We start from the raw sequence: 23,683 nt of genomic DNA on the forward strand, positions 1-23,683 counted from the left end.
TTTTAGAAGTTTTAAGCATCTAGTAGAGTAGAAAATGGTAAAAATATGTATTTGGCTTATTTCTCAGGAAATGCAGAATAGGATTCGAATTGAATTATTGTCATTATTCCACAGTCTAATGAGAACATGCCCAAGAGCATGACTGTCAAGGGTTTAGTAGGCAGAGTGCTGCATGCCTATGATCCCAGCATAGTCCTGCAGGCCCATAATCTCATCATAGTAACACATGATCCTAGCATAGTGCTGCACACCTGTGGTCCCATAACTGAGGAGATAGAGGCTGGGGGAGGGAGTGTCTTGGGTGAGGCTGTACATAGTAAACTCTGTCTCAAGAACATGTACAGAAAGAATATATAATTTTGAGGAAAAAGACTATGCTTTCATAAAATAAACTACAGACTAGTTATGGGTGGCTTCTCAGGGCATCCCTCTGCTCTGAAAACTACCCCAGGAAGAAGCCAGAGACATGAACTTGATGTCCTCTGGAGAAAAGAGAGAACGCCCTCTCCTGCTAGACTGGCAGCAAGTGGTTTCCTTGCTAAAGGTCAGAAATGGAAAAAACAATCATCTAATCAAATTGACTTTTAGAATTAACTTTGCAAAGCACAATTCACAGGGAGCCCAGAGGCATATTTGTGTCAACAGATAACTTAAGAAGAAAATCTCACTCCCAAAGGCCTGGCAAAACACATGTTGGACACAGATTAATAATGATGCAGAAAATTAATTATAATGAACACAATTATTACATTCATTCTGTGAATGTGATAGCCTAGAAAATAACATATTACCATCATCACCTGGAAGCCAGCAAACATTAAGAACAAATGAAAGACCCATTCATTTATTTATTCTTTAAGTATTTGTTTAATATCTACTAGGTACCAGGCATCATTCCATTAAAGAATATTTTCATTGAACCTTTAAGAATTTCATACATTGTATTTTGATTCATTGTATTCCACTCAGATACACCATCTCTTTCCTCCCCCTCCGCCCAATTTTCTCTTCACGTCTTCTTTGGCTTTTAATAACCTGTCAACTCAAATTTAAGTTGTCCATATATACTTTTATATACACAGTACACTGTGGATTACCTACCAGGAGCCATACCCTTAAAGAATATGGACTTCCCCTCCCCCAGAAACCATCAGTTGCCCATCAATCTTCAGTTATGGGTGGGGGCTCGTGAACCCCTTCTCCCTCTATTCTATTGACTGGTTTGAACTTGTGCAGGCAACCACAGCTGCTGTGAATTCACAAGTACAGCTGTCCTGTAATGTCCAGGAGACATGTTTCTAATCCTACCCTCATCAATCTCTGACTCTTGCCATCTTCCTACTTCCTTCTTTATGGTTCCCAAGCTTTGGGGAGAGATTAGTACATAGATGTCCAGTCTGTGGCTGAGCACTCTATTCCCTACCCTTTGATGAGTTGAGTTCTCCGATGACCATCATCAGCTCACAAATACACTTCTCTGTTGAGATCTGAGAGTGGTACTACTCTATGAGTAAAGAGAAATGAATTTAGAGTACAGTTTGATGCTATGTCCACTTAGCAGAATAACTGTCCATGATTGTAGGCACCATGAAGTCCTTACCCATCAGTGCCCATTGGTTCCCACTGTAACTGTCCACACTCAGCACCAGCGCTGGCTACCTGCTTCTTCCTTTGGAGCACCACAACCATGGGGGAACATGTGGATAGTGAGACAGAAAAACAAAGATCCTGGGCAATCAGAGAAGCCTCTGGTTTAGAGGGCCACACTAAACAACAACAACAGCCCAGAATCATATCCCCTTATGTACAGTGAAGTTCCTGTTAAGGTACCCTGCCAAGCTTGTTATAAATTATGGACAAATGCATCTGAAAGCATCCCTGCAGGGCCTCTGCACCGGAGAAATCCTTAGTTAAAAATCACTCCAGATAGACCAGTGATTCTAAACTCATTATGGAGGAGGAGAATATGGGGACTCTAAGGCTGATCCTGTCAAGAAGTGCAGCCAGATTTATATTTTCTGTAATACCAATGATGTAAACTAACCCTGTCTATCCTCCCAACTGTTCATGTACTCAACAATACACTCATGCATGTATCCATTCATCCATTCACATATGTGTGGTTTGCATCCTGTTGGGGAATACACCTTTAGAAATGAGAGCTGGCTTGTGACCTTAAAGAGCTTTCAGTCCTGTGAGGATGATACAAGTACCTGCAGCCAATTGTAAGAGGTGGTGTGTGTATCCCTCCTATGTCCTCTTTCTCTTTGTGACCATGAGAGGTATGGTGGGAAGACTTTATCAGCCTTCATGACCAGTGTGGAAAACTTATCTTCAGTGGACCATGGAAAGTGGTGCTGGCTCAAATTCAGTGGGGACCAGCTGTGTCAGTTTCATTAGTACAAGGTTTTGGTCTTGTGTGTGCATTGATTTTGCATAATTCTCTCTACGTGCCCCCAAGACACAGACTATTTGAAGTTGTAGTAGACAATTAGTTTTCTTTTCCCTGGACAGTCTTGTCTGAGGATGCGTTGTCAGAGAAGAAGCCAGAGTCAGTGATCACCCCTGGTGAGTCAAGGGTAGGGACACATCACTGACCTCTTGATCTGGTTTTTGGAGTGAAATTAAGGATGTGAGCAGAAATCTTCATGGCATCTAGTTCAAGCTGGAGATGGCTGCAGTTTACCAGTTAAAAAACCAAAGGACAAAAAACAACACCCCCCCACACACACACACACAAAAACAAACAAACAAACAACCCTCTCTTTTTTTGATAATTCCAGCCATCGGGGCAACCAAAACTCAGATTGGCATAGATCATTGCCACGGTCCATTTGATTGCTGGTAAACATAAACTAAGGACTGACAGAGACAAAGGGATTGTGCTAATTTTATGTCAGCTTAGCACAGGCTAGAGTCATCAGAGAAGAGGAACCCCTAATCAAGAAAATGTCCCCATAAGATTGGGCTGTAGGCAAGCCCGGAGGGCATTTTCTTAATTAGTGATTGATGTGGGAGGGTCCACCCCACTGTGGGTAAGGCCATCCCTGGGCTGGTGGCCCTGCACTCTATAAGAAAGCAGGCTGAGCAGGCCTTAAGGAGCAAGCCAGTAAGCAGCACCCCTCCATTCCCTCTGCATCAGCACCTGACTGCAACGCTGCTTAAGCTCCTTTCCTGTGTAAGCCAAACAAACCCTTTCCTCCCAACTCATGTTGCTCATGGCGTTTCATCACAGCAATGGAAAGCCTCAGACAGGGATCCAAGGCGCCTATTTCAGCTCTCTGATTACAACTCATGTACTTAGAAGCTTCTGTGGGAGACTCTCCTAAAACACACTTAGGATATAGTACTCATACTGACATTTTATTAGCACAATAGCAATGACAAATGTTTGCTGGGTGTCTCTCAGTGCCAGGACCTGTCCAGGGATTATACACATGTGCTAACATCTGCCATCTTTACATCAGAGCAAGAATGTTTTACTTTTTTCTTGACAGTCTGTTCCTAGATGCTTTATCAGAGCATCAATATGATTTTCCTCACAGTAATATCAGGCCTGATGATTTATTCTTAGCCAGGCACTCAATGTCAAAAGATTATAGGAATAATTAACATGGTGCTAAAGTTGAAATACTACTTTAAAATCGATATGGTCACTTAAAAGAGCATAATTATGGTTGGGGGATGGCTCAGTTGGTAAAGTGCCTGCCCTGAAAGCATAAGGAAATGAATTTGACCCCCAGAACCACACAAAAAGCCAGGCAGGGGTTGTGGCATTCTCTGTAGCCTGCTGCGGTGGACAGAGGTAGAAACAGATGGACCCTTGAAGCTCCCTGGCTGACCAGCCTAGCCAGTCAATCCTGTTTCCAGAGACAAAAGTAGGAAGAAGTTTAGAAAAGATACCCAGTATTGACCTCAAGAATTCACAGGCATGTGCATGCACACCTGCACACACAAACATATGCACACCTGAATACACAAACATATGCACAGCTGCACACAGAGACATATGCACACCTGCATACACAGACTTATGCACACCTGCACACACAGACATATGCACACCTGCACACACAAACATATGCACACCTGCACACACAAACATATGCACACCTGCACACACAAACATATGCACACCTGCACACACAAACATATGCACACCTGCACACACAAACATATGCACACCTGCACACACAAACATATGCACACCTGCACACACAAACATATGCACACCTGCACACACAAACATATGCACACCTGCACACACAAACATATGCACACCTGCACACACAAACATATGCACACCTGCACACACAAACATATGCACACCTGCACACACAAACATATGCACACCTGCACACACAAACATATGCACACCTGAATACACAAACATATGCACAGCTGCACACAGAGACATATGCACACCTGCATACACAGCTATATGCACACCTGCACACACAAACATATGCACACCATGCACACACAAATAAAAACAAAATAGCATCGTTATGCTCCAGATTCTGCAGAATACAAGGGAACTACTTACATTAGGAGTCTAATAACTAACTAATATCTATTTAACTTAGGAGTCTCCATAGAAAAATCATTATTCTGAATTTTGTACTTTGCACCTATGTCTACTAAGATTTAAAACTAGTTCAGTGTGCAATTTATTGTGTTCTGGGTCCATTTATAGAATTCACTATGTAATTTTAAATAAATCTTCCTTTTGTTTTGATCGATTTCTCTCTTTCTCACTATTTGTTTCCAGATGGTTTTCTTTCCGTACAGCTTCAGTTAATCGTTTGATAATCCTTTCCAAAAATGCTTACTAAGTAACTATTTTATATGACAAAGAAGTAATAAGAAATAACATGAAAAGTTAGTTGAGACCAATGAAATAAACAAGAGGACTCTACTGTTTTTGCCTTATTTTTAAATTCTTCCTTTCTTGCCCCGCCCTCGTCATCATTGTCTATCCCCCATTGCACATGCACAGGCTTGTACTGGAGCACGGGGGTGGGGGTAGGGATGGGGAACAACATGAGCGGCTGCAACAGAGAAATTTAAGTGGGAAAGATGCTTAGTATTTAGTGATCAGTCTACTGCCTATCAATGGAAATGGGTGCCCAGACTTCCTCCCTCTCTCCTCGGCTACTTCATCACCTAACTGCCCCGCCCAACCCCCATAGAGACCATCAAATAAGCAAGTATGTGTGGCAAAAAGCAAAGCACAGGTCTTTGTAGCAGCTTTGAAGCAAGCTTGCAGAAAGCATTTCCCTGGTAGCCTGTATGGTCCGTGATGACTACAGAATCTTTTCCTTCACAGCCTGTTTTGTTCTATAGTAATCTCACCTGTACCGCCCACTCCGTGGAGACGGCTTGTGCCCTTTAGTAAAACCAGAGAGAGCTGCTTCCTTGTCACTACTCTGCAGCATTGAGCAACCTCTTTTTACAGTATCTAGACTGAGCAAGGCAGTCTGGTAGCTTGCCCACTGCTATGAACAGAGTACACAAGAGAACACTTTAAAGGACAAACGTTTCATTCGGACTCATGGTTTCAGAGGGTTGAGCCTACAGTCACGTGGCTCTGTGCTTCTGCGGCTAGAATGAAGCAGAAGAACTCTGTGGCACTGTGTGTGTGTGTGTGTGTGTGTGTGTGTGTGTGTGTGTGTATTGTATTGTATTGTATACAGAAGAGGGGAATCAGAGACAAGATACCCTCAAAGACTAACCACCAGAAACCTACTTCCTCTACCTAGGTCACAACTCCTAGTGTTTTTAGAACCTACTAAGATAACACCACCAGCTGAAGGCCAAGCCCCTGACGGATTAGTCTTTTGGGAGCATATTTTATAACCCAGCCATAACAAGGGTGATGTAAATTTCAACCTCTTACACTTCCGCAGGGTTGCCGAAGTACCAGCAGTCCATAACCACAGCCAGGAATCTAGGGCAGTCCTACCTTGCAGCGGAGACCAGACAGAGAGTGACCCACTTCTTGCTCAGTTCCATACAGTTGCTGTGCAGAGCCCCCATTCAGATGGTTTTCATTCGGAATGCCTTAGTTAATGATTTCTTCAGATTTCACCTGTGGTAAATAATTTTGAAAATAAAAATATGGCAGGGAAGAAAATCACTTCTTCTATCAAGTGAAACTTATATTCAAATTTAATTAACCAAGAAACCCTCAAAGCAGATAGCATGTCACATAGCATTGACAATTAATTAGTTTTGCTCTGGAAAAAAAAAAAACTGTAGGCATGAGCAAAGAGTTATAGATTAGGCTTTGTTTCCTCTGCCAACACTGCCCATTTCTAGTTCTCACACCTTGACAGCAGTTTGCAGCTTCAGGCAACACATTGTATCTGAAGTGTGTAACTCCGTGTCAGTTTTAAATTTCACATAAGCAAAATACAGAGGAATGAGCATAACACGCTATTACTTTTATAATGAAGACTTTAGAAGTGAGCAGCAAGACCAGTTTCCAAGACAGTCTTGTGCCAAATAGAGAAGGAAGATAAATCTTAAGGAAAACTCAGAGGAAGGAATGGCTGCCCACTGGCTTTGAGATGGACAGCCTGTTTCTGGTAGACCATGGGACCTCTTCCTTTTAACTTTACATTAGCACATGGATAAGTGACTTAGCCCAATGTAATGAAGAGATCATTACATTCATTGGAGCCTTGAAATCAGATTAGCTGGAATATGCTTATTCCTTGAAGGGATTTTAATTTTGGTTGGGCAGTCCTCATGCTGTGATAGACATACATCCATCTTTTATGCACAATTGCATCTCAGCAGAAAAATTGAGCACTTCATTCTCTAAGGAGCAGCTGTAACTCACCTATGGTTATCTTTTTCTGCCTGTAATTTATAGACACTCTAAACAACAGTCTTATAGATGCATGGTGTCTTAGTCAGTGTTCTGTTGCTGTGAAGAGACACCATGACCATGGCAACTCTTATAAAAGAAAGCCTTTAATTGGGGCTGGCTTACAGCTTCAGAAGTCAAGTCTGTTATCCTCATGGCTGGGGAGCATGGTAGCACACAGACAGATGTGTTAGCTGAGAGTTTTACATCTGGGTCCTCAAGAAGCAGCAAGAGAGAGACACTGGGCCTAGCTTGAGCTTTTGAAACCCCAAGGCTCACTCCCCCATGACACACTTCCTCCAAGAAGGACGCACCCATTTCAACAAGGCCACATCTCCTAATCCCTCTCAAGTAGTGCCACTCTCTAATGGCCTAGCATTCAAATAAATGAGCCTTTGGGGTTGGAGTACATTCCTATTCCAAACATTACACATGCTTTCATTAATTGCATTCAATAGAACCAGCCAATTTTCTATTACTCATTCTTAGAGAGGACAGCCATCATGTTTATTAACAAAAACCATTTCTATCTGGCATTGGGTGGAATATGTAACTTGCATTTCCAGTTAACTTAGGTCTGTTGTTTATGGTTCTCATTTGCTTCTTGAGCCTAGTTTGCACAGGCCTGACACGGGAATGGGTAAGAGGATATCTGGTTTCCTTGGTACTGAGCATGTTTGGGTCTGGGCAGATAGAAAGGTCTTTAGACATGGGCTTCTGGGAAGAAGGGTTTGTATTCGTTTCAGTGCCTTTTGCCCTGATAAAATATTCTGACGGTAGCTATTTAAGTATCAGTCCCAGACGTGACAACCATTACTTTTGGGACCAGGGATTGTATCAGGTTAACTGCTAACACTTCAGTTTTTTATAACTCATAAATTTCAATACAAATACCTTCCCTGCTTGACTCATGGCGCCGGGTCAGGATGGATGTGGTGGCATAAGGATGATGCTTTAGAAAACCATAAAACCTCTCAGACTTTAAGAACTGCTGAGAACTCCAGACTACTTAACAGGGAGACTTTTGTGTGTTGCTGCAACTGCCAAGGTTGGATGGATTAAGAAGAGTGTGGGGGCTGGAGAGGTGGCTCAGTGGTTAGGAACACTCACTGCTCTTCCTGAGAACTGTAGGGCCTTTCCCAGTACCGATGTTGGATGGGTTGCCATCACCTGAAACTTCAACTTCATGGGTTTCAACTCCATCTTCTTCACCCTGTAGGTATCTCTACTCCCATGTGAGCACAAACATGTGTGAGTGTGCCCCCTCCCGACACACACACACACACACACACACACACACACACACACAGAGAGAGAGAGAGAGAGAGAGAGAGAGAGAGAGAGAGAGAGAGAGAATATTAAGAAGTCCAGTGTGTCTCTATGCTATCCCTTCAGCAAGATGCAAAGCTATCCATCAGGCAGATCTGGGGACCATAGAAGAACAACCCTCAGTGAATCTACAGGGCAGGGAGGGAGAAGACACAGACCTCAAACCATGATCATTCTTTTAAACACCCATTGCTTTATGATGTCACTAGAAATAAGGACACAGAAGGCTGAAGAGACGGGTGGGGATGATTTGTAAGAGAAGGATAAATGCCCAGCCATTCTTACCTAAGGCTAACGTCCAGTATTCCTGCACAAAACTCAATCCATTTTCAAGTTATGACACATTTCCTGTAATGTTTTAATGTGATATTGTTGAGGGTAATGGCCAGCCGTGCTTTGCCTCCTAGCAGTGAATGTTTATCTGAAGTCATGTCACGAATTATCTTTCTGCACTAATGACATGGATCATTTGCATAAAAATCAGGATGACTCCAAAGCCCATATGTTTTGTTTTTCAGTCTTTGGAGCCATAGAACTGTCCTTCCTGATAGCCAGTTAGGAAATAGGAAGGCAATGGATGTGGGAGGGCACTCTTCCTGATTGTGGGAATTCCAAAACGCCGATGGTATATTTCACAGCCCAGCCAGAAGGCTTAGAAACAGGTGCTATTTCAAGATGAGGCACGGCTGGTGTTTGTTACACGTGGATGGGTATCTTAACTCTCTCCAGAGGGTCTGCCTTGAACCACAAGCTCTTGCCACCTCCCCTGCCTATTTATAATCTGTTTTATTATCTCCGCTCCCTGTGTCATTGACCCTGTGGATTTTCTGGTAACTCCTGTGATCTGTCATGTCATCGCTCATTATTAGAGAGTCTTAATCCTCTGAGCATTGAAATATTTCCGTGATGGCACAGAAGCCCTGATGGCACCAGCCGCTTTCACACTAAATTGCAGCTTGGGTTGTCCTTCACGTGCTGATGGAGGCGATTTGACTGTCATGGTCCCACTCCTAGGTCAGGACCCTGTCAGGGCAGCAGGTGTGGCCGTGTGATGGCCTTGTCATTTTTCAGATGATCCCTGCCATGTGTTGTCCCATTGGATTGAATAGACCTTGAATGATCTCTAAATTTGTGTAAACACTTCCCCCACCTTTTCTGAGCTTCCCACCTGTGAACACCCCTCAGACAAATCCTCAAGGCGTGCTCAGCAACATGTTCTGGGCAGAGTCATACAAAAGTTAAAGGTCCTTAAAAAACAACTCTGTAAAACGAGACTGTGGGGGAGGTTATGGGAGAGGGATGGTGGGGTGGGGGGAACTTCTCAACAACACTGTGCTTGAAAGATGTCATAATGGTATATAGTATCTTACTTGGTAAACTGAAGACTAAAAATTAATTAATTAAATAGAAGGAAAGTTTGTAAATTAAAAAAAAAAACAATAAACTGTATTGCCTGATTTTTCTGACCAATCTTTAAGGAAAGTTCTACTCTCGTGAAGCTAGTAATTCTTCAAAAATGTTAAAGTCTATAGTATAGTGATCATTCCACATCAAGGTAGATAGGCTCCGATGTAGTTATCTTGAGATACACTGAAGATTTCTATTTAATTGCAACACACTTTTGAAAGTCCAGAATTTCCATCTAATAAACAGTCTATCACAAATTATTATGTATATATAATTATGTAATTTGTATATATTGTGCATATATTTACATATAATATGTAATATGTATATCATTTATGTATTATAGATGTGTATATATTATATGTATATATAAATGTATGTATAAACATATAAATACGTACATGTACATAAAATTTAATTTATATATAATGTAATATGTTATAAATAATAAAATACAAAATTGTGTATAATAATGTAAATAGTATAAATGATAGAAAAAATCCTTCCTAATTTTCCACTTTATTTGACAGCTGGGGCCTAAAATGACCTCCCTATTTAAACCAGTTAAATCTGCCCTGTGAATATTGATACAAATCAGCTTTTAGCTCTGAGTATACCTGGCCAATGAGAATAGGAAGCCATAGCATGAAGGTCATATCAGTTCTAAGTTGATTTCTAAACTCACCTCGATGTGGTGGGAGAATAAAGAGGTGTCGAGGAAGGGTGGAGAGCCCGGAATGTAGAACCATGCACAGTGGGAACCATGCGCAGCGCGCCTGCATCCTCTCCTGACTGGGATGGTGCTTAGCACGGTGCCACTTTCTCGATAGGGGCTCAGTAAATACTAATTTCATTCTGCTAGGGAGACAGTCTTTTTCCTTGATGTAAGCACTGGGAAGTACAGGAAGTTAATGGGTAGTTAGAGGTCTGCTGAGACGAATGGCTTCAGGAAATATGTCCTGCTGTCCTCATAGGAACAAGACAGGTAAATATGGCCTTTTGGGTTCATTTGCTACTTGAATTTTTTTAAAAAGCAACTCACCTGTTTTCCCTTATAGGGTGAGGGGGGTAAGGTCCTGTGGGGCATGGATCTCACAAAACATGCCTCTAGCCAGAAATGCCAACCTTTTCAATTCTTTTGTGACCACCTCTCCTTTTGTGTCCCTGAACAATACCATCATACGTGAGCAATTTCTAAACTTTAACCTTCTCCTATCTGTGTGTCATTGAGGCACTACATAAGAAGAATTGGAGCATATAAGACATGTCAGAGAGCTGCTCCTAATGATGTCAGGAGGAGAGTGCCTTTGTGGAGTCACAGAAACTCTTAAGCGACAGCCTGCTCATTTCAAATTTCTGAAATTCTCCTAATACGAGCTACATACCCATTTTAAGAAAAAAAAAACAATTTAAAATGTATTCTCAAAATAATCAGCTCTAATTGAATACAATTTTCTGGAGTGGTCGCCAACGAGGCTTTCCTAAGTGTCTGGGAGATTGTAGGAGTCTTTCCGTCTGCGTGCTGTGAGACAGGCTGCCTCTCTACTGCATGGCTCTCTTACTGATATTCCTTTAAAGTGATTTTTACCCACCACTCAGACACTTTCAGGGACAAAATACTCTATGTTTTATGAAGGTCATTTATCAAGAATGTGCTTTCTAATTTTCAGAAGAATCCCCTTCTAATTATAAAGCCAGTGTGCTTTATGTCTCAGCTAGTATTTAGCTCTGGTAGATTTCGCTACCTAAATCTAGCCCCTACTGAAAGGTAATGTGAGGCTCCTTCATCTAGAGTCAGGCTTAGCTCCAGCACTTACTATATAGCTCACTGAAGTGACACTCATTGGTCCACCAAACTCTTTGTAACGCTTTTATTTAGTTTCCTAAAAGAGCCTATAAAAGCAGATAGTATTTTTTTTTCCTGAATATTACTGTGGAAAAACCAAGTCTTGGAAACAAAGTGATGATGATAATTTAATAACAATAATAAATAAATAATAATAATACTGATGTTCCAGGCACTACGTGAGCATGTAGTCAGAATGTAGGCAAATGTCCACTGTTACCTACTTAGTATCTGTACTAGTCACCTTTCTGTCTGTCATGGCAGGGTGTCACGGTGCCAGGAGCCTGAGCTGGTCACTCTGCATCTGCAGGCAGGAAGCAGAGGAATGTTGGTGATCAGCACCCCAGCCAGGACCCCAGCCAGGACCCCAGCCAGGACCCCAGCTAATGAGATGACGGCATGGGCCTTCCCACCTCGACCATCTAAACTAGATACTCCCTCATAGTCGTCCCAGAGAGGTCACCTAGGCGACTATAGCTCTCTAATTCTGGTCAGGGTGACTAATATTAACCAGCACAATGTCTGAAGAAGCTGGTTGTTCAAATTCAGGCTACATACTGAAGGCCCTCTAGAGCCGACTTCACGTCGTGTTAGAAGGGTAATGTCTTCTTCGTCATGTTTTCCTCTGGGATTCAGAGTAGCCTTGAGCAAGGATACCTCTGTTGTCATTTATTTCTCTTTAGCATTTTTAGAGGTGGTTCTTCTGTTTCTACCATGCTCACGGCTCTTTTTGCAGGAAACTAAGTAAACTTGTTTCCTTTATAATTAATTAATTTTGGAGGTCCCCTCTTCCCCCATTCTTCAGTTTTCTTATCTTAGGTAACCCCAATTTCTTTCAGTCATTTAGTCACCCAACAAACATTTTTGTGCTTCTTGAATTTTGCCCTATTGGGGTTTTTATTCTATAAGGTTAATAGATAGTAAACAAAGTAGCTAAGTAAACCACTCGCTATATTACTCGGTCAGAGTCTTGTCTCAGAGTGATCAGAGTAACAGGAATTGGGACTTTGGGGGTTTGTGGTGCTTTCCTGGGGTATCTACATTTACTGGCCTCCATAGAGGAGGAAATGACAAGTTAAATAACTGTTCCACCCAAATACATCTTAAGGAAACAGGAGCATGGGGGAGAGGTGTTCACAGGAGCATGGGGAGGGGTGCTCACAGGAGTGTGGGGGAGGGGTGCTCACAGGAGTGTGGGGGAGGGGTGCTCACAGGAGTGTGGGGGAGGGGTGCTCACAGGAGCATGGTGAGGGTGCTCACAGGAGTGTGGGGGAGGGGTGCTCACAGGAGTGTGGGGAAGGGGTGCTCACAGGAGTGTGGGGGAGGGGTGCTCACAGGAGTGTGGGGGAGGGATGCTCACAGGAGCATGGTGAGGGGTGCTCACAGGAGTGTGGGGAAGGGGTGCTCATGGTGAGGTGTCAGTTGTATGGCTGTATGGCTGACTGGGGGAGCTGTATCACTGCATAGCCCACTCCAGCATCAGTGATGATTCCAGAGGCTACGTCCCTGGGATCCCCCATAGCATTTGCACACTGTGTCATAACTCCTATCTGCTCTGTACTGCCTTGATAGCCCCAGGCTTGTGAGTTCCCTGAGCTTTGTGAGCCTGTGTCTTTCTGCAAGAGGACGGCTTCAGTCTTGAGGAAGTGAGCCGAGCCATGCCACAGTCCCTTTCTTAGGCGGTCGTGCTCGCCCCTAACTCAGTGGTTCAGAGTGGCAGTGGTCATTTATTAGTTTTCATGGGGGTCGGGAATTCAGACGCGATGCCACAGGTGAGGCTTCTGTCCACTGCATGATAGCTGAGACTCCAGAGGAAAACGCCAAGGGAATCATGAAAAGGACAATGTACTCCTGAGCCTGTCATCTGGAGACCACGTGACTCTGTCCACGTGATCTGGGCTTCCCCACAATCTTTACAAAACCCACATTGCACTTGATAACTCAGCCTTGAGAGTCACACAACAGCTCTTCCATCATATTCTGTGGGCTACGGAAGTTCACCTTTGAATTTCCTCTTAGGGTCCAGGAGGAGGCACACAGATCTCACCTCTCAACAGTGAGTGTCAGTGACAGATTGTAAGAACTTACTGACAGAGCCATCTTTACAAAATGCCATCTCCTATGGTGGGCAGGGTACATGTGTGGTTAGAGAAACATTTAAACCCAAATTTAAAGGAGGCAAAGGAATGAGGTACGTGCTGGTCTCCCTGAGGCAGGGCTAGGAACGTGAGGTGGAGCGTACTGGACACTGGTATGGCTGGCCTGATTTTAATGTTCATTGCCTTATAATCAGAGGGAGCAGTGTGCAGTGGGCGAGATAGGAAATGTGATTCTGAGTTGGTAAAAGAATCTTGGGTCTAGTTTATGTTAGAATGGGTAAAATCTGAGGCAGATTAGGTGTGTTATGTGAGATGAATTCTGGGTGCCTGAATGGTGGGGCTGTTTTAGTCTAAGATGGGGGAGCGAGTACAGGAGAAGCCTGCAGAAGGAGATAAGCCCTTTAGTCTTAAGGATGATGTGTTAGGGATGTTTACTGAATACTCAAGTGGGATTGCTGAAGAGGCATTGAGAGAAATAAACAGGGAGCTCCAGGGCTAAGCTGGGCAGGACACTTGAGGAGTCGCAGGCTGAGATGTGATCCCTGCAGCTAACAGCAGCAGCTGCAGACAGAAGCAGGGGCTGAGCCCTGCGAAGACACTGGAAGAGAATGGGATGTCCCGGAAGCTTAGGGGGCAAGGAAGAAGGATGTGTTCTTAGGTCTGACAGGTCCATGTTGGGGCTGAGACCGTGACAGCCATCATACAATTATTGGTAACCTATCTGAGCAGTTTCAGAGGGTTGGAGACAGATGCCTAACTGATTGTAGCTTCCAGAGAATGGAAGGGGAGGGCTTGGGTGGGAGGTTGACAGGTGGCACTTGCTGGGAGTTTGGATCAAATGAGTGCGGACAGCAACAGTGTTGCAGCTAGCTGGGGAAGTGTCACATGTACTTGTTTTTTTCTAAGAGAGAGAGAAAGAGCCAAGTACCTATGTGCTGTATGGATGGATCTCAATGAAAAAGCTAACACACACACACGTGCAAAACATACATATACACACATGCACACCACACACACACACACACACACACACACACACAGAATTAAAGGCCAGTCAGGATTATATAGTAAGACTGTCACCTCCTCGTGCTCCCATCAATAAAACCATTTATACCTTTATATTTACATAGAAAGATGTGATATAATACATCAAGAATTAATTTAAAAAGTGAGTCTAAAAAGCGAGGCTGCGTGAAAGGCCTTTGTCTCACACCACCATTTGCGTCTTCATGACTTTTCTATGGCAGGATTATCATGCCCTAAGTGCTACAGTGTGCTTGGATGGTGGAAGATGCAGTATGAACAGCCAGCATTATTAATGATGCTGTAGCCACAGCCTCACTCATGTCTCCATCTGTATCTTCTGTGACATTTGGTACCTTGACCCCCCCCCCTTCCTTGCACTTATCCATAGACAGCATTTTGTATTTGAAGGTGGTACTGTACAAGAGCCCGTTATCCACCTGAGGAGAGGGTAATCTCATGCCCTGCGCCTCGCTGGAGTGGATAATCTGGCCTGCTGTCTGTTCCTCACACCAGGGTACTTTATATTTCTCCAGTGCACTGGGGGGCGTTGTATTCTGCCAAGCCACTCCCCAGTCGGTCACCACCGGGCTCTTCATCAGACGGGCTTGGTTTTTACAAGGTGTAAAAAATTTTAAATGAGCTCATCTGGTTCTTCACAGTTGGGCTTATGCCAGAGAAATGGCGGTGTGGGGAGGGGGCAATTAGCGGACTAGGTACTGCGGGTCCCCAAAGCTGACTGGCTTCATTCATGCTCAGGCTGAGTGTTGTGGAGAACAAACAAGTCTTTGTAACTTGCGATCTTGGAGCCATGTGGTTTTATAGCTCCTTTCTCCTGTCCCAGTGATTACATAGCTTATTAATTAAGTTCCTTGTGGTATAGCAAAGGGCTGCAGGGTACTGAGAGTGAAGGCAAGAGTAATTAAAGGGCCCTTTAAGAGAAAGGGGGAAAGTGGCCAGCCCAGTGCATCTGATTATACCACCTTCTCCTCCTTACTGTCTCTGTGCAGAGCTGCCCAGAAGTTAAATCTGTCATCTAAGAAGAAGAAACACCGGCCTTCGACTCCATCTGTTGCGGAGGCTCCCCTCTTTGCGACCAGCTTCAGTGGGATCCTGCAGACCTCTCCTCCCCCAGCCCCACCCTGTCTCCTGAGGGCTGTCAACAAGGTGAAGGACACTCCTGGCATGGGCAAGGTAGGTGCTAGCTGCTGCCTCTGCCATTTGTTCAGTGGGTGTGGCTCTGGGAAGGTTGGGAAAGAAAAGAACAACCTTGGGCTCTCATTTTCAAAGATGAGGAGGTACCAGGGACAAAAAGAGACACAAGAAAGTTGGTTTGGAGGTCCCAGCATGCCCACTTTCTGGGATTTTGTTCATCCAGGGTCAACCTCTGACTGAAAACAACCACAGAAAAGCCTAGAAATAAACCACAAAGGTGCTCAGAATGACCTACTGCAGTACGCTGCTATAGTTAGATCCTGTTCATGTTCTTCTCTGTGCCTGGTGTTTTAATGGGACTTTACATGGGGAGGTGCCACAGATCTGTAAGGTCTACCCATTTCTGCTGTCTGTAGACTGTCTTGGCAACTAGAGACTGTAAAGTCTTCTTGGTCTTGCAAGTGCATTAAGTTGGGGATCTGATTTGATTTGGGTGGGGAGGGAAATAGCTTTGCATTGTTGAGCAGGACCATAGACACTTCAAACTTAGAGATGCAAAAGCCAGAAGCAGAGGCCGGAGGCCCAGGGAAAACACCACATGGAAGCAAGATGAAGATATTCTTTCCTGTGGTGCTTCTGAGTCCTTCTTCCCTTCAAATAAATGGTGACTTCCGCATCTGCACCAGATCACTGGTGTGAATTCTGTAGAGTGGTTCAGTAGCTTTCCAGCCAAGAAATGCAGTTTGAAGTTGTCACAAGGACTTAGAAAGACGTAAGGGAAGTCTGTTACAGGATATTACTGGGACACATTTATGATAACTTTATTTATAAATGTCAACTCTTAACTCTTTCTCTCCCAAGATAAAGGTCTGCCTGAAGTAATTTACAGCCTAATCTTCGGTGGGGGAAATAAGTTGGGGCTTAGAAAAACATGTAGCTGGAGAGATAAGTGACTCTATTCATTACTTTCGTCAGGGTACAGATACACAGAACGCAAGACCTGACGTTGGCCTTGGGTCTTGTTTCAGAACCCAGCTGGTCATGCTGAAGAAAGCAGAGCCAGGTGTATTTTTGTCCTTTTGACATCAAAACTTGGTTTACCCCAGTTTATAGTCTCCAGATGACCATGTTCCCTCCAGAAAGACCATGCATCCTGTGCCTGATCTCCTTCATTCTCTTCTTACTGTTTCTCCCCTCTCCATTCTGTACCCCTAGTACCACCATCTCAGAGGGAAGCCCTTATGTCATAATGCTTTCCCCCCAAAGTAAACAGATTTTAAAATGAGGTCAGATAGAGCAGTGGTGAGTGTCGTGGACAGCCTCCAGACTTAAAATTTTCCATGGTGTTTCTCAGCAGATGAGTGTCAGCTAAAAAAAACTTTCAAGGCCAGTGGTAAAGAAAGACCTTAGGCAGTCATCTGTCAGGGATGCTCCATCTTCACATGGTGTAGAAGGCATTGGAGGAAGCAGATTACCCCAGGATATCCCTCCCAGAAAGGGAGTCTAAGGGGAAAAACCACTGAGGAAGGGCCATGATGTCTACACTGGAGCCATGGTAGCTATGAGCTGAGCTTTGAAGGCTGTGGGTCTAAGTGACTGCAGGCGTCCTTCCTTAGCTGGGGTAAATGCACAGTATAGGTGTCCATCACAGACAGGGCTAAGTGTGCAAGGACGTTTATTTTGTTAATGTGTTGGGACTCGAATGTCAAAGGCATGCCACAGGGCAAGGTGAAAGCTGCCATGTCTCTCTCGCTCTTGCTTCTCATCAGCATCCTACCCTAAACATTGACATGGTGTCTCTTAGAAAAGGTGCCGGGTGCTTGGCCATCACAGGGGACTCACACATTCCATTTACAAGAAATGCTGCCTTCATCTCTCACCCTGGTCCGACACCGTCTGTGTGGATGCTTCTTGAGGTGGGCCTAGGCCTAAGCCTTCTGTGTTAGGCTTCCTCTTCCCTTTACCCACATCCCTGAAGGACTCCAGGGAGGCCAGGGAGCACAACAGCAGAGAGAGTTCTTGTAGCCAGCAGTGACTCTGCACTTGCTGAGGAACAATCTGGACCTGCAAGAGCACAGGGACCGTCTATCTGGATTTCACTGCATGTAGCACGTATGTGTGAAGAGCCTTTCTAATATATATCCATTCCCGGGACTACAGCTAGCAGATCATACATTTAACATTTGATATTAAAGGTATTATCCATCTCTCTCATTTGCAATTCAGAAATGCAACGAAGCACCCCAGTTTGCTATGGAAATGTCATGGGCATCCACTGGTGAGTCACAGGACAGATGTTGTGACTTCTATCTGATCGGTGGCCACATGAGCCCTTCCTCTGCTTGTGATGACCCTTGAAGATCAGTGATGGGGAGGAAGTGACACTTGGAGGGACTATGTCCTCAGAGAGGTGGTGGTAGGAGTTTACTTGCTATGTTAAAACCACAGTGAGGCCATCTTCCCACATACCTACCCCTCCACAGGCTTCATCCTTCTCCCTAGACGCTGCACTGCATTTGGGAACTGCAGCTTCTCTACCCCTGTGGAAAAAACTCCACTCATCCATCTATTAAAATGATTTACATTTTAACATCTCAAATAAATATAGTTGAGCTTAATATATAGCCAAAATAATTAATGCTATTTATATATGTTTGATGAACTTGATTGAATTGCCTAAAACCACTTCGTGTTCCAAGCCTGACCTGTGCCTCTGGAATGCCATCTTAGGATCTTCAGCACTCAGAACAGCTCCTGGCACATAGCAAGTGTTTCCTGAGTACCTACTGTGTGTCAGGTGCTGCAGTGGTGGGCAGAGGTGAGTGCCTGTCCTTGTGGCACTTAAACCTAGTGTCTTCTTCCAGGCAATCAAAGAAATGGCACTGATTCAGACTGTACCGGCTGGCTTTGTGTGTCAACTTGACATAAGCTGGAGTTATCACAGAGAAAGGAGCCTCCTTTGAGGAAATGCCTCCATGAGATCCAGCTGTAAAGTGTTTTCTCAATTAGTAATCAAGGGGGTTGGAGGAGGGCCCATTGTGGATGGTGCCATCCATGGGCTGGTAGTCCTGGGTTCTATAAGAAAGCAAGCTGAGCAAACCAGGGGGAAGCAAGCCAGTAACATCCCTCCAAGGTCTCTGCATCAGCTCCTGCTTCCTGACCTGCTTGAGTTCCAGTCCTGATTTCCTTTGGTGATGAACAGAAATGTGGAAGTGTAAGCTGAATAAACCCTTTCCTCCCCAACTTGCTTCTTTGTCTTGTTTGTGCAGGAATAGAAACCCTGACTAAGACATAGACCAATATGAGGGACCTTGACTTAAGGGAAAGTCATAATTACTGACTTACCATAGCTGTAAGATGTACAAAGAACTAACTACTATTAACTGGCTTTGTAAAGACCGTCTTAATAGACAGATTCAAGTGATTAGTGGATCAAAGCAGCTTAGCCCCCATTTATATCTCATTGATTTGGCTTATATGTAAATGATACTTGTAATCTGTTTGAAAATGGCTCCTTCTCTCCTAAGTCAGTAAGCGCTCTCTGTGAAATCTGTTTGCACAATTAATTAACAGCCGTGTTCAAGGTTCATTTCTTAGTGTGTCACGATGTAATGACAGACCTCTTCATCTGGGGTCGCAAGTTCCTAGAGAAAAGTATGTTATCTGTGTAACACTTGTGTTTTCTGGTTCTGTGGCTACATTTAAAGCAAGGACAGGGATGGCAGCTGTCACACTGGATTGGTGACAGTCCCTTGGAGTTTAGTTGCTTTTCCCTTCCCTGGTGAATAACAGAAGGGGGGTGTCGGAGGCATGAGGGAAGGTGAGGCATCTTTTCTCTCACAGCCCCCAGGAATGTCTCAAAACAGCGGTAGTCTGTGGTTGATGCCTGGTGCCTCCTATGCCTCAGTGTGTTCTGCAAGAATTGGAATCTTCCTCTGGTGGATTCCAGAAGCAAGGGAAGAAATCACACAGGGTTTTGAAAGAATCATAAAGAAACCAGATGTAGCAAGTGTGAGGGGGTTCATTGGTTCATTCAGAGTACAGGCCTACCACTGCTCATGGTCAGTCAGCTGTGACCTTGCAAGGCCTCACAGAGAATCTTCCTCTCTGAGCAGCCATCCCAACCTGGGCAGCTTGGTGGAGGTGTGGAATTGTGGACTTCCTAGGGCAACAAAGGCCAGAGCCATTAATCTATTCTCCACTGTCCAAACTCAGTGATGGCTTACTTTAACCGCTGATAATCCCTGGGCACACAGACACAAATACACACATGCAAACACACATAGGCACACATACAGACACACACACAGACACACACACACACACACACACAGACACACACACACACAGAGGCAAGCACAGGCAGCTCATGTCACTAGGTTCTGTGTGGTTCTGTGTTGTCTCTATTTAGTTTCAACTCTGAAGTTTTCTTTGTGTTGTGTTGTGTGTAAACTAATAACACAGAAAAGAAAAACTGTCATGAGTGTGTTTGTTAGGACTCTGGTCTTTTGTGCATTTACTGACATCTTCAGGGAAGAAGTCCTTCAATTACTAGATCCTTGTAACACTATAAGACACAATTCCTGCCCTGCTGGTGTCCTTTTTACAATGAGAGGATAGCAATAAGATTTAAATTAAGGTAAGACTTTCCCAAAGGTGCTAACGTAGCTATTGCTCATTTATTTAACAAGGAGAAATGGCAAGGGCAGCTTCAGGAGCTGATTTCAGGTCCATATCAAGGAGAAAAATCTCCTGCCTTCCAGCCCAAGAAGGTCCAGGTCACTTAAACACATGCAAATTATCCTGTTCTCATTACCATGTTTGCCCTTCCCCCATCGTAAAGCTTTTATCAGGGAGAAGAGCAAAGATTGGAGCCTGTCTTTAAAATTCATTTTTAGTATATATGAAATAAAACATTCGGATAGGAAGGAAAATTCTGGATCCCGGCAGTCAGTCACTGTCACTACTCCATCTTCAGTACAAATGACAGGAAATGTGAACCATGACATCGCTCCTATTTTTGGTGTACAGTTGAGGAAAAAGAAGTGGGCCTGGCTGCATAAATAATACGCATTCATCACTATGCTCATCTGATAGCTCTATAAATTAAATTGTTAGCTCTTCCGGGAAATAAACCTGTGTGACCTTCCACTCCCTAATTGCAATTATGCCTTTCCATGCTAAGTTGATTTTGGTTGCTTCAGCTGAACTCACGGAGTTGTGATTGGTTGGGTGGTGTCTTAGGTTTTACTGCTGTGAACAGACACCATGACCAAGGCAACTTTTATAAGAACAACATTTAATTGGGGCTGACTTACAGGTTCAGAGGTTCAGTCCATTATCATCAAGGCGGGAGCGTGGCAGCATCCAGGGAGGCATGGCGCAGGGGGAACGGAGAGTTCTACATCTTCATCTGAAGTCAAACAGAAGGAGACTGGCTTCCAAGCAGCTTGGACAAGGGTATTAAAGCCCACTCCCAGAGTGACACACCTACTCCAACAGGGCCACACCTTCTAATAGTGCCACTCCCTGGGCCAAGCATATACAAAACCATCACAGGTGCTTTGGGGTTTGTTTTGTTTTGTTTTGTTTTGTTTTGTTTCTTATTCTCTCTGGCTCTATGAGTTTGACGCTTTCTTTCTCCAGCCTGTCACCAGAGGAAGGAAATGTGGAGAGATCATTCTGTCTCTTTAACCTTTGTGAAATTGTTTTTTTCTCACATGAATTTGGACTTCCACTCAGCTCTAGGATGTGCCAACCTCTGGGCTGCACAGACTTGATGTCACTGAGCCCTGGTAGGAGCCTGGCTCCCAGGCACTGTCTTGCAGGGAACACAGTAGACCTAAGTCATAGAAACTTGTCTAGAGTAGCCAGCTACTCTGACATCCTAGCATTCATCATTCTTGCAGATGGAAGGAGACCTCTTAGGAAAATGAGCTCCGTTAAAGGCCACTAGCGAGAAGAGGCATAAAAAGTCTCTTGTGAATTAAGTGTGGGGTGATTTGTATTCCTCCTGAATAATGTGCTTCCTTTAATGTGGTGGGTTGTGTGGGTGTCATTTTCTGTTGTCTCCTTACTCAGGTGGGCTTGAAGGGGTAGGTGGTACAGTTCCATGAATTCTAGTATGACAGACATACTACATATGAAGACCTTAATTTCCAATCTCAGATGTTTGCAGAATGTTGCAGACTGGGTGAGAAAACCTCGAGGCTGTTGAGGAGGAATAGCCTGGTGTGCTGTCTCCTGGCCTAGCTCTCCTGATGCATGAAGGGAAAGTGTACAGCCAGTGTCTTCATGGAGACGGAGCATTTTCAGATTCACTTAATTTTTCATACAGCTCTTCAGGTGAGGAACTGGGTGGTCTGAAAAGTCTCAAGGATAGAAAGATCTCCAGGCATAAGGCCTTTCCAGGAAATGCTCATGGGCAAGCCTGAAATCAGATCCTGAGTTTCCAGGGAAGGTTTTTTTTTTTTTTTTTTTAGCTTCCCCTATTAGGTTATAAGCTTCTTGGGAGGAAAAAAAAAAGAAAGAAACTGCTTTGAACGGTTTTACATAATTCCTTTTTGCTTCAGAGTCTGGGGTGGACGTTGAACACTGCATCGTCCATGCTGAGAGGGAGGGGAGGGGACGATGCAGAGAGGCCAAGAACGTGGAAATGAGGAGACTCCATGTGCCTGGTCCTGGCCACTTCTTCTCTGTGCACAAATTGTCCTAGAGGACAGTGCCCATGCTATGTCAGAAAGGTGACAGTGCCCAAGGCTGGCCCCCATCAGACAACACATACTGTTCCCAATCTGAATCTTCATAAAAGCCACTCCGTGGAGCCTGTACCTTTGATGTGTAAGGAGGCTAAGGCACGGGGAGGGGAGCAATTTGAGTAGCCATCCATCCATGGGCAGAAGACACGGGTTGAAGATTTGGAATGAAAACTAAATCAGAGTTGGAATTCACACTAAGGCAGCCTTCATCTGCTTCCCAAATCTGTTATTGTTCACCTCAAATCTACTGGCTCTGTATTTTTAGGTGAATGAAAATAATGTGTGTGTGCACGCGAGTGCACACACACACACACACATACACACACACACACACACACACACACACACACACACACACACACATGCATGTGTGTCCGAGTGCATCCATGCATGTATGTAAAGAGCATTTTTCTAAATAGACTTTTGAAAGGCTAGCAACTTTTCTTGTGATTGGGGATGGTCTTGGAGCTTCTTGGGATCCCCGTAATTCCCAATTAGCACTGCAACTTGTAGAATAAAAACAAGAAGTAACATGAGGGATTCTCTCTGGAATAAATGTCACTGTTTCAATTAACCAAAGAGCACTATAAGATGCATTATAAGGCCAGGACAGGACTTTTTATCAGTCTTAGTCCAAAACCTACCTTTTATCAATCCGAGCACAAATGAGACAATCGTCAATGTCAAAAGAATGGCAGCTCTGTTTTATATTTCTAATATCTTAAATCCTATGTCTCTCTCACTAGTGGCTGAAAATTAATTATAATTTGCTATAATTGTCACATTTAAATGCAATTGCTACCAAGGTTTTATAAAGGAAATAGGAAGTATAATGCTGCTTGTGTTGGCAAGTCTGTCTTGGCGCCTAACCCGCTAGTGGACGCTGTGCTTGCCTGTTGCTGATTTGCATCAAATAGAAAACATTTCAGACCTTCCTGATGCTTCAGTAAACTAAAATGTATCATTATGGATGTGAAATCATTTGGCATGTGTTTTTTTTAAAAGCAAGATATGCATTCTTCAGATTGTTAAATAGTTGCTGAAATCAAAAACCCATCTCCACCCAGAGTCACTTAAACCCATTGTGTCCTTCCCTGTGGCTTTGAGCTGTAGCTCTGTTCTCCAATCTGTGATGATGACATCTAAACAGAAGTAGTGATTGTATTTGGACTTCCAGATAAAGCTTCCAAAA

General features: G+C 43.9%; 1 protein-coding gene across 2 annotated transcripts in view; it reads left to right on the forward strand.

Moving 5' to 3' along the window:
* Positions 1 to 23,683, forward strand: part of Kif26b (kinesin family member 26B) — a 403,733-nt gene that overhangs the window by 276,770 nt on the left and 103,280 nt on the right. For both annotated transcript variants that reach the window (NM_001161665.1, XM_006496865.3), the window contains one exon: positions 15,589 to 15,772. In NM_001161665.1, the coding sequence (NP_001155137.1) occupies positions 15,589 to 15,772 (184 nt within the window). The remainder of the gene's footprint in view (positions 1 to 15,588; positions 15,773 to 23,683) is intronic.

This window comes from Mus musculus, chromosome 1 (genome assembly GCF_000001635.26).
Source record: "Mus musculus strain C57BL/6J chromosome 1, GRCm38.p6 C57BL/6J".
NCBI lineage: Eukaryota > Metazoa > Chordata > Mammalia > Rodentia > Muridae > Mus > Mus musculus.